We start from the raw sequence: 12,550 nt of genomic DNA on the forward strand, positions 1-12,550 counted from the left end.
GAGTTTTTATGGCACTTCGCGGAACTGGTAAAAAATAGAGATGGATAAAAACATTGCATTCCATCTTTAATTTCAGTGTCCACAGTCATTAAAATTGGCATAGTCCACTTGATCATCATTTAGGGGGTAATTTAAGAGTTTGGGAGATGACGGACATCAACCAAGCCTACATAGAGTGTATAGCCCAGAATTCATCCTATGTAGGGCGGATGGAGCATCCACCAATTTTTGGTAGATGACCCACATCTACCACTCTTTCAATAACCCCCTTTGTTCTTTAGTTTCATGCAGGACAGATGTAAGATTTTGACATACTCTTATTCACTTTAAATTGTGTTATTCAAATAACTTTGTTTCCATATGTAATAGGCCTATGGATGCAGCATAACCATATTCAAATAACTTTGTTCCCATATATAATAGGCCTATAGATGCAGCATGACCATTTTTTTACGAACAGGAATAGAGAAATACTTAAATCATAGCAAAATCATATCGTCTTAATCTGAAACTGAACTGCAAAGTCTAAAGAACTTGTAAAATACATAGCATGAAAACTAAATCTATTTAATTTACTTTCAGGTTTACAAGGTATGGGAGAACAGGGTCCCCCTGGCCCACAAGGTCCATCAGGCCCAAGGGGTCAGCCAGGTCCACCTGGAAAGCCTGGCTATGGAAGTCCAGGCCCACAAGGACCACAAGGTTTAACTGGACCACAAGGATTTTCTGCTGTTGGAAAGCCAGGAATGCCAGGTATACCGGGAAAGCAAGGAGAGCGCGGATACAATGGTGAAAAAGGAGACATTGGACCTCATGGGCCACCAGGACAGAGAGGTCCACCTGGGCCTCCTGGGATTCCAGGTCCTACTGGTCTTTCTGTGTCTGGTAAGCCAGGACTTCAGGGACTAACAGGACCCCCAGGGCTAAGGGGCACTCCTGGAGTGAAGGGTGAACCAGGCATTCCCGGCCAAAACGGAGGTAAAGGGGAAAATGGATATGGAGCTCCTGGTCGGCAAGGAGAAAGAGGGCTTCCAGGTGTACAAGGACTACCAGGGCCCCCAGGCCCTATTGGAATAGGCAAGCCTGGTGACACTGGATTTCCAGGGCAGCCTGGTAAACCAGGTGACAGAGGCCTGCCTGGTGAACCAGGAAAACCTGGGTTACCAGGACCACATGGGGCTCCTGGAATTCAGGGACCTGCAGGAATAGGAAAACATGGAGCTAATGGCCTGCCGGGATCACCAGGAATCCCAGGACATAAAGGATTAACTGGGCCTCCAGGTGCTCCTGGCCCACAGGGATTACAGGGGATTGGGAAGCCAGGTATGCCAGGGATCAAAGGCCATCAAGGTCTTACTGGCCTCCATGGAGCTCCTGGAATTAAAGGGGAACGAGGCCAATCTGGTCCTCAAGGGGTTCCTGGTGTTTCAGGAATACCTGGAAATGGGGGAAACCCAGGACCCAGAGGTATACCAGGAGAACCTGGACTACCAGGAGATAAAGGTGATGTTGGGCCAAAAGGACATGTCGGGTACCCTGGAACAAAGGGCGAAAGAGGTCTATCTGGACTCCCGGGAAACCCAGGCTATCCTGGAGAGATGGGTATGGCTGGCCCCAAAGGGCACCCAGGTGCACTAGGCCCAAAAGGTGACAAAGGGTACGTAGGACCTCCAGGAATACCTGGGCCAGTAGGGGCAACAGGGCCAAAAGGAATTCCAGGTTATAACGGTGAGCCTGGCCCCAGGGGAAACCCTGGAATACCAGGAATGAAAGGCCCAGTGGGACCCCCAGGAATTCCGGGCCTCCCGGGGCCCAAAGGAGAATCAGGAATTCCAGGATTGCCAGGAGCTGCTGGTATTGCAACAAAAGGCTTGAATGGACCAATGGGACCGCCTGGATTTCCTGGTCCAAGAGGTTTGGATGGGGAACCTGGTCTGCCTGGGCCACCAGGTCCTCCTGGTCAACCAGGACAAGTCTTACTTCCACACCAAATGCCAGATGGCTATATGAAATCAGGGCAGGTTCAAAGTTTTGGGCGAATGCCTTCATCAGCTTTCACAGCCATTCTTTCCAAAGCTTTTCCACTGACCGGCTTCCCAATCAAATTTGACAAAATCTTGTACAACAAACAACAACATTATGACCCCAGAACTGGAATATTTACATGCCAGATACCAGGACTTTATTATTTTTCTTACCATGTTCACGTGAAAGGAACACATGTCTGGGTAGCGCTGTACAAAAACGGCACACCTATAATGTACACATACGATGAATACAAGAAAGGATACCTTGATCAAGCTTCGGGGAGTGCCGTTGTCGAACTGATGGAAAGTGATCAAGTATGGTTGCAGATGCCTAATGCTGAATCCAACGGCTTATATTCCTCAGACTATGTGCATTCCTCTTTATCAGGCTTCCTCTTCGGGCCTACATGAATGGTGTCTTCTCTTACTTAATGCTCTCTTTTGACGAACTCCATTATGTAAAATGGTTTCAATCATCAGGATTGCAGTATATCACAGAAACTCATGGTGCATACAAATCTTAATATTCAAATCTACAACCGGCAGCGTAGACATGCTTTTCTTAGCTGCCTGCTTCAGTAACTGTTTCCGACTATGGCTTATTGTTCTAGGGGGACTATTATGCAACAGCGCTCTGAAGGGTGTTTTGCACTCTAAAGGGATCAAAACAAACCTAGACAAAATACGCTATCCATGAATCCATTTACCATTTCTGTAATAATCCTTACATGGTCTTCCTCTCACCTTTTTCCAACTATCATCTCGAAGGGTGCTAGCTAAACATTATGTACCTCATGTGGTTTGCTTGTCATTATTGTTTGATTAAAAAAAAAAAAAGCACACAGGCCCAACATTTTTCTTAGCAGCCCACTGCTGGTGTCTCTGGTCGTAGGGGCTGCCAAACACCAGAGCTACTTAGTACTGATTCCACCCCATGCCTCTTTCTTCCACTACCATACACGTTCTGTCTTTTTACCTCACTCTTGTAGGTTCTTTTTCATCCCTGCTTTCTCCCTTTTTCACAGATTTTCTATATTTCTTGTTTTCCTTCTGTCTTTCTTTTTTTAAATTTTTCTGTCTTGCTCTGTGCCAAAGTCTGATGATAAAAATAAGTCTTGACTGCAACCACCGCACAAATCTAGAACTACTTCTGATATTGTAACCCTGCTGAAGGATACCAAAATAAACTGAAGCATTAACGTAATGTAGAGGAATCAGTGTGGCTACCGCAGACAGAAACATTTAGGTTCAAGGAGAGATCTAAAAAATTAAAATATAATCACTGGCCAACTTCTTACAATGTCCATACTACTGGCCAACAAACACAGCCGACCATTTGTCAATAGGGCTACAGTAGCCGGAGAAACAGCAAGGTGCATGTTTCACTTGGCAGACAGGTCTGTATACATCTTCTACATCTGGTTGAAAAGAAAACTATGTGCAGGCTTTGTAGTTTGATATGAAAAAAAACACACAAGCTAATTATGCACCAACCATATGCAGAAAATATAGTTTTCAATAAAACTGTGTGACCGAATTTTCTGTGCTGTATCGATCTAAAGAAGAAAAAAATAAGACTAAACCGAGGGGAAGGGAAAACAGATACAGTGAAAAATGTTGGAAGTAGAGCTATTTTTGACTTAAGGCCTATCTTAGAGTTTGGAGGATTGGACGCTCAGTCACAAAGATTGCAGATGTCTTGTCCACCGTGTTACAAGTGCATTATATATTGCCTATGGAACTTGTAATATGGTAAAGAGGAGGTAATTTCAACCTCTGGTTAAGTCAAGTGCCCGTACTGAATTCAATGAATAATGAAAATTTGAATCTATCCATATAAAGCATGCCACACAAAACCATATGATCAGAAAAACACAGTGATTCAAATCCTAGATCACACTAGACCAACGCAGGTCCTGGTTTAGAATTTGGTGGATGGATTATTCTCTCACAAACATGACAGATATTCCTTCTGCCTTATTACATGTGAATACATGCTATGGCACTTGTAATAAGGCTGATGGGATATCTGCACCTTTGTGATAGAATACGCATCCACCAAACACTAAATAGGACCCATTCTTTTCCTGCCAATCCTGCACTGGAGATAAGAAACACAGTGTAGCCAGGTAACGCTAAGTCAATAAAAAATGTTTCAGGCATACTGTCCAAAAGCCAACAGGTTGGGTTAGGAAGTGATTCAGGACAACAAACTGTAAGAGGGTTCAATACATTGTCACATGATATTAACCATCCTCAACCTTTGGCTTAAGTTGACATTGTGGCTGGTTTCCAGATGATGGTAGCATTTGATTAAGCTATGAATCTGACTTCCTTGAGTTATGACAACACACTACCCTGTATATCTACAATGCCTAGCCAACAGCTCTACATCCTCTTCTTGGCTATGAAATTAATCTGGCCATTGATTGAAGAGGGACAACATATTATTACAATTCTTTTGTCCACTCACTGTGCCAAAGGACGACTGAGATGATGCAGAAATAGGAGCTACACTTTTGTGTGACAGAACTTTAGATAGTTTTAAGGTAGGTCACCTGTCTGCCTCAACTGCTTGCTTACTAGTAGGCACAACATGTTAACCCAGCACAACAGTGTAAAAGTGGCACTTCACATAAGTTTGGTAAAGAAAGATAAAGACAGTTCCAGATGAACCAGGAACAGGGACCCTATGAGATGTTTCAACTAAAAACAAATTGGAAAAAAACAATGATAACCTTGACAATAATTACAGTGATAACAATTCTCTAAATACCTATAATTGAAGATAATTATGAAAGGAAAAATATAACAGTAAACAGTACAATTACACAATATACACTCAATTATACATTTCAGTGGCTTAAACTACCTCAAAGAAAGACTGTGAAAGGATAGTAATTCAAATGTAAAGTGTTGACATTGCAATTGTAAACTTAAATAGTGAAACCTTAATGGTGACTTTTTATGACCTGTGCAACAAAAGAACAGTGCAAAAGGTAAAATTCGGTGTGGAAAAAGAAGGCCTCCATGTATAAAGAGATTGTGTATTTCACCCTGTGCTGGACAATTTGTCCCCTCGTAGATAGAAGGAAGTAACAAGAATGGGGTTGATTCACAAAGATTTTGCCAAGAGCAGGAGTGTCATACTCTTGTAGTATTCCTTGCTTACTATTGGATTGCAGGAAAAGTCAGGGGTGCTCCTGATTTACTTCATGCTTGCTACTGGTATTTAGGACTAAGCCGTGGTGACAACAAGAGTACGCCATAGTAAGATTATTGTGAACCACATCCATTATTTCTTTACAGCCTCACATGCCACCTTACCACCAGGCATTATGGAACCCAAAACCCTTCCGGGGCTGACCAATGATGGGCTGTGAGTGGATGGAAGGAAAGTACCAAGAATCAAATCGGGTGGAAATAATTGAAGTTTGAAAACAACACTATAAGCATGCAAGGAAACAAAATGCCACTCGATATGCCAAGATCAAAAGTCAATGGGAGGGAAGAGTTAATGCAAAGAGGCTGTCAACATTTTAGTGGGTTTTCTGGGATCATTAACAATTTTTAATGTTTTCATCATCATATACATCAGTGTGCAAAATGTTTACTTCCTATGTCCTAAGAAATGTACAATGTTAAAATATGTTCTGCCATTTGTTCTATGCGGTTTACACAGGTCTTAAACGTATTTGCATGTCCTGATTAATTAGCTCATATGCATCAGCAAAACTCCAGACAAGGTAAGCACTGGTCAGAGCAGTGGCCATGTTGGTGCAGTGCATTATGCAGCAAGTGTTTCAGGTAATTTGGTGGAGCCCTTGACCTGATATACCTCCTCAAAAATGTACTGCACATACATGGCCACAGACGACAATTTTAAGCGGGGGGGGGGGGGGGACAGGCAGTGCTAAACTAGACTAGAACTCATCACTGAATTTTCTCCTCTACATATTGGATAACAAACTGTCCTTAAGTAATTGTTGTGGGATGTAAAGTGCCACAGTATATAAGAAAAATGCGGTGACTGACTAGATTTGGTGTAAATTGCAAATAGGCTTTTTAAGTCTTGGTAGTAAGTCTGTGGTCAGCGTAGAGTGCAGGGGTATTGGTTGACTGTCAAGCATTGGGTGTGCCTGACTGCTGGTGACTTTTCCCCGTTTTTGTAGTGGCACGATTATTAAAGTGATAATAAGAAAATGCATATTGAAAGCATTGTCACGTGGGCAGTATTAGAAGTTTCAACAGTTTATGTGTGCATCTCTCAATGTCCGGTTAAAATAAATGTTAGCAAATATCTCTGTATGAACCGAACAATTGCACTCGACGAGTGAGAGAAAAATGAATAAAGACATTGTTACTTAAAAGTATTCCTGAGTTCGTCTTATTTCTTCTTCTGTATGTTTATAAAGTGTAAAAATTATAATTTATTTCATTTTCACCATTCACCGTGAAGAATACCAATAAAATAAATGAACATCAATGATTCTTCGAATAAAACAGCATCCCCAAGGTATAAACTGGCAGGGTCTACAAACAATGTACCGGACACCATTAAAAAGAGGCAACAGAGAGAGAAAATAAAAATAAAAATGCAAAAGTGAGGGCTAACACCAGTTCATAGGCAAAATTACTACGTTAGCAGCATTAATTAAGCAGGTTGTGATGGAAAGGGCCAAGCCTTATATATAATTATAATATTGCACTCAATAAAGCAGAAGCACTATTTCAATTTCCTTAAGAGGTCCATGTAATGTGCATGTCAGTCCCTACCATTCTGGCTCAAAAGACCATGGCCTTGCTACAAGGCAGTCAGCACTATGATTGTGTGCGCCTCTTATGAAGCTAAACTAGATCTATTGTGTAATGTAATGGGGGGGCATTTCGGAGGAATACACTTACCGGACAGACGCTCTGCTGCGCACCTCTGCATACCTGGGGAGTGGAAGCGCTGTGGTCTCCCCCGCCGCCATTTCTTTTGCTGGCTGCCGTGTGGGGGGACTACAGCCCCCAGAGTTCCAAGCGCCACTTCCCGATTCCGCTTCCTGCGCGCCCGGAGGCGCTTAAAACTGCGAGGCTCCCTCGGTGGAGTGGGGGGCATTTCGGAGGAATACACTTACCGGACAGACGCTCTGCTGCGCACCTCTGCATACCTGGGGAGTGGAAGCGCTGTGGTCTCCCCCGCCGCCATTTCTTTTGCTGGCTGCCGTGTGGGGGGACTACAGCCCCCAGAGTTCCAAGCGCCACTTCCCGATTCCGCTTCCTGCGCGCCCGGAGGCGCTTAAAACTGCGAGGCTCCCTCGGTGGAGCGGGGGGCATTTCGGAGGAATACACTTACCGGACAGACGCTCTGCTGCGCACCTCTGCATACCTGGGGAGTGGAAGCGCTGTGGTCTCCCCTGCCGCCATTTCTTTTGCTGGCTACCGTGTGGGGGGACTACAGCCCCCAGAGTTCCAAGCGCCACTTCCCGATTCCGCTTCCTGCGCGCCCGGAGGCGCTTAAAACTGCGAGACTCCCTCCGCGTCGCGGGACGCGCGCGGGCGGCGCCGGGCTAAGCCCGGGCAAAGGGCGGGCCCTCTGTGGCCCTCAGAGGTCCAATTGAGGCCGGGACGGGCCACCACTCTAATGTGTAAGGCTTTATAAGACTTTATAAGTAATCACACGGTGGGGGCGTTCTGCTCTTTTCATGGTATATTGAACGTGTTGTATTGTTCTTAACTTGTTCATATTTGGCTATTAGGTTTCATCATACGTGTTGGTGTTGCCATATTGTGCTATAGTTTAATTTAAGTTTTAGGTTTTCCCAGGGGTTTGCCAAATATGGCTAAAGCTATTGCTAGCAGTAAATCCTCGACTACGTCAACATTAGATAACTATTTACTCAAAGTAGTCACCAAAATTAACAGCGATAGGCGTAAATCTTTAGGACAGGGTTCAAACTCAACGACTACTAGCCCTTTGTCAAATAACACAGTCACCTTATCCTCTCCCCTATCTCCCCCATCACATGCTATGAACAGTTTAAATGAGAATAATGATTTGTTAACCCCGGGCGATCAACTTCCTAGTGTACTAGAATCTCCCAAAGTAAATAGGGATTTAGTAACCGATGTTAACGAGACTGTAGAAGACTCGCCGGACCTGTCAACTCAGAGAGTGCTAAGATCTCGGAAACACACTCATTTGAAACAGGGTTGCGCACGAAGTACCCATAAAAAGACGGTTCCTGCTTCATCAAATCAGGTTACCAAGGAATTAGCCATCCCTAATAACCCTATGGCCAAGTTAGACTCTCGTCAATTTGATTCCTTGGTAGGTCTCCTAGAGTCCAAAATCTTGAAAATTGTTGAACCCTTAGTTACCAAGATTGATGAACTATCTGCTGAGATTGAAGGCCTACGTAATCTTTTGGCTCGTAAGAATAATTCCTCTGGGAATATGACTAGAGTAGCCGAGGGTCTACTTGTATCTGCTGACACCCCTAGGTCCCCAAAGGATACTTTAAACAGTGCAGATCCACTGGTTGTCGAACCCACGACTAATGTGAACAACATTTTACCACCCGAAAGTTGCTCAAGTAGTAATAATGTAACGGCAAGCACACATTTAGGAGGAGCAAAACCAGATCTTCCCCCTGACTGTGCCCCATTTGTTGTAGTGTTAACAAATGTACCCCCCTTGAAGGATGTTGCCCAGAAAACTATCCCAGAAACCCATGAATCCCTTAAAAATAAATCAGTCTCGTTGTTAAATAAGCATTATGGTTTTCCAGCACATTTAGCCCACCTGATTTTAACAACGAGAAGAGTTTCCTGGGTTGGGCACTCGCGCAAGACTATTAAGGGGGACTGTGTTGTAATAAACTTTAGAAATCCCTTCATAGTGCATAATATTTTATCAAAAGCTACTTTGCTCCCCTACACTGATGAGGGTATTACCCTTCATTCACTGGGTTATTTCTACAAACAACAGATAAATTTACCCCGTAGTGTCCCACTGGAGGGCAGAGTATGTCATCCTGAAGGTCAGTTTCCTCAAGGTCTTGTTATTTCAAATCGTTTTCAGGCTTTGAGTAACTTAGATTCTAATGATTGACTGCACCCTGTTGGGGCTACTTCTAGATTTATTAGGGAAAGTTCATCCTCTATAGAGGAAGAGGACATGGTTTCCAGTGGTTCTGTGCCAGTTATAAGTATAGAGGGCACCCAAAACGTTATGCCTGCAATGGGGAATGTCATTGATGAAAGAGTGGATGATACTGTCGTTGCCCCTCGAATGCCCTCAGGTACAAGTGTCCTTAGTTGGAATATAGCTGGCCTAAACAACAAAGCTCATGACCCTATATGGAGGGACAGTTTATTAGGCCACGAAATTATTGGTCTACAAGAAACTTGGGACACTGAAAATACCTTTTTGCTGGATGGGTTTTCTGCTTTTTGGTCACCAGCGGTGGCCTCTTGTAGGGGGAGGGCTAAAGGCGGACTTCTAACCCTTATCGCATTGACCATTGAAGGTAAATACAGTAAGGTGGAGACAGGCTCGCCTTATTGTTTAGCAGTAGAAATCCAATCCAACTCTAATGGGATTTGGCTCATTGTAAATTTTTATAATTCTTTTATTAAGAGTATGCCAAATGAACATTTACTCAGTCTATTTGATTTTTTGCAAATGTATAATGAATCTTGCAAAAATCCTTATTCGGTTATTGTGCTTGGTGATTTTAATGTTCATTGTTGTTTTAATAACTGTTTTATATGGGACAGTTTAGGTCCACCCAATCAAGGAAACTTACATTTTGAACACACACCACAGGGGATATTTCTAGATGAGCTCCTTGTTGGGAATTCCATGGTCTATCCCGTCAATCACACTAATGACATCCCGTCCTACAAAGGAAGTGGCTTAGGTTCCACTATTGACTACATTTTTGTCACATCTAACTTAGCCGATAATGTAAGTCAATATAAGGTAAAATGGTCTGTTTATAGTGATCACAACCCTGTCCAGTTAATTCTCACTGATGATCTCAAAAAAAGAGAATCTGATAATCCTACTGTCAGAAAACTGGACATAAGGCCAACTGACCAAACACGCCGCCTGAAATGGTGTCAGCTGGTCCCAGAGGATTTTACTGAAAACTTGTGGGGAACGGTTGGGGAGGAAATATTTTTGTGTTTACAAGACGGGATCTGTAGTGACGCAGTTCTGACAGCTTATGATAAAATTTGCTGTCAGGTAAATAGTGATCTTAAAAAAGTATGTAAGGATAAACCCATAACCGGGGAGAAATGGTTTGATCACAGCTGCTCATCCGCCCAACGGAAGCTAATGACAGCTCTCAAAGCGGTCCCACTTGATAGAGCAGAAATTGCCATTTGTAGGAAGGCCTATAAAATGGCTCAGAAAAAACGTAAAAATGAAATTAGGGATGAGGCATGGAATGAACTCCTGTCCATTGATGTCATTAAAAATAGTGCTAAATTTTGGTCTATCGTAAACAAGCCTTTTTTTAACGGTAAAAGTAATAATGAGCTTGAATGCGGTATCCAAGAGGACAAATGGTATACCCATTTTAAACAGGTGTATGATGGAGATGGCTCGAGGGTGGGGTCCTCATTTAACTCTGAGAGTTATACTTTGTCTTTCACAGAACTAGAGGTCACAAATGCAATCTTGCAAATGACAAGTAATAAGGCGCCGGGACCTGATGGAGTCCCGGCTGATCTTTTTAAATCAGATATAAAACTCTGGTCCAAAATCCTATTTAATGTTTTCACAAATGCTTGTCAATTGGGCCTTCCATCGACGTGGGCGAAATCTGTCATCATTCCTATTTTTAAAAAGGGGGATAGAGGCGACCCGAGCTGCTACCGTCCAATCTCCCTTATAGATTCCTCAGTGAAAGTTCTGGGGAGAGTGGTCCTCGCCCAACTAAACGGTTGGCTAGAGGAATCAGGAAAACTCTCTAAGGTCCAGTATGGATTTAGGAAAGGGATGGGTACCACAGACCAATGTTTAAATTTACAACTTTTAATTGGTAAATACACGGTGGCCAAGAAAGGAACCTTGCTGGTTGCCTTCATGGATTTGTCATCGGCCTTTGACCGTGTTAATAGATCAAAACTGTGGCCCATGCTCCTTGCACTTGGTGTAGACAAAGAAATCGTCCACTTTTTAGCGGATCTACATAGAGAGTTAATAGCAACAGTTCGTTACGATCAAAGGGGTAATTGCACAAAAGATATACCCATATCATATGGGGTTAGGCAGGGGTGCATCTTGGCACCTCTCCTTTTCACACTATATATAAATGATCTCGACAATACCCTAATCGCCTCATGTAAAGATATCCCCCGTGCAGGGAAATGTTTAGTTCCTGCTCTTTTATATGCTGACGACGCCGCCCTAATTGCTAGAACGGGAGTGGGCCTTCAGCTACTGCTTAATTCATTTGCTGATTTTATGAAGGCTTTGGACTTATCTGTTAACTTTGTTAAATCACATGTCATGGTCATCGGCCCTAAATCCGCTAAATCTAAAACCTTTTTATGTGGGGGTCATCAATTATCCAGGGTTTCTTCTTTTTCTTATTTGGGTGTTCTTTTTGATGATCGAGACTCTGGGGTAACCCAAATTACGGCAAAAAAGATTGTGTTTTCAAGAGCAACTGTGGGTGTTCTGGGCTTCGCCAGAAAACTAGGTGCTAGACCAATGAAGGCCCTTATCCAGGTGTATAAAGCTAAGTGTCTCTCCATAGCTTTGTACGGAGCTGAGATTTGGGGCATTAATAATGCCAAAAGCATACAGACTGTTGAGGATAGATTTTTAAAAAACCTCCTCTCAGTCCCGATCTCAACTGCCAACTATATTGTTCACCAGGAACTTGGTATTGGTTCTCTAGAAGATAGTATTGCTCTGGCCCCGATGCTGAAATGGATCAGCATTTGGCTTAACCCGGATTTACACCTGAATCACACAATTTTGAGAGACTGTATGTCGCTTGATCATGGGCTACATATTCCCTGGTTGAAATATATTCGGAACCTGGCGATTAAGCTTGGTAGATCAGAATTGTTTCATTTTCCTGAGACCCTGGTAAAAGGTGACATTAATTGGTGTAAAGAAACTTATATGTACATATCTACCTCGGTAAGGGAAGAGAAGGAGCTGGTTAAGGGCACCGTTAGGGCCCACCAGCTCTGTAAAACAATATCCTCCATGGAACCTTATCTTGGATATGTAACAAATGCAAATCATCGTTTTCTTTTAACCAGATTTAGATTGAATCAATTACATCTACTGATTGGAGCCAAAAAAGGTTGGAAAAGGGCGTTGGACCTTGGCCCTTGTTCTTGTGATAATTTTTCCCCCCAGGATATGATACACCTTTTTTTCTTTTGTGAGCACTTTATTGACATTAGGAAACGTTTTTTAATCCCTATATTAAGAGATAAAGGCTTTGTTCAAGTGAGACCTGCTTTCTTGTATCTTCAGTTGTTAAACAATGTTTGGGAAACTT

The 12,550-nt window shown here is 43.0% G+C and overlaps 2 protein-coding genes across 3 annotated transcripts in view; one reads left to right on the forward strand and one right to left on the reverse strand.

Annotated features, from left to right (window-relative positions):
• The window catches only part of COL10A1 (collagen type X alpha 1 chain), a 170,342-nt gene extending 164,429 nt beyond the window's left edge, over positions 1-5,913 (forward strand). For both annotated transcript variants that reach the window (XM_085612173.1, XM_085612172.1), the window contains exon 3: positions 583-5,913. In XM_085612173.1, the coding sequence (XP_085468299.1) occupies positions 583-2,438 (1,856 nt within the window). In that variant the 3' untranslated portion in view covers positions 2,439-5,913. The remainder of the gene's footprint in view (positions 1-582) is intronic.
• Positions 1-12,550, reverse strand: part of NT5DC1 (5'-nucleotidase domain containing 1) — a 1,278,063-nt gene that overhangs the window by 1,016,330 nt on the left and 249,183 nt on the right. The gene's annotated exons all lie outside the window — the stretch shown is intronic.

The sequence above is a fragment of the Triturus cristatus genome, chromosome 6 (assembly GCF_964204655.1).
Source record: "Triturus cristatus chromosome 6, aTriCri1.1, whole genome shotgun sequence".
NCBI classification, from domain to species: domain Eukaryota; kingdom Metazoa; phylum Chordata; class Amphibia; order Caudata; family Salamandridae; genus Triturus; species Triturus cristatus.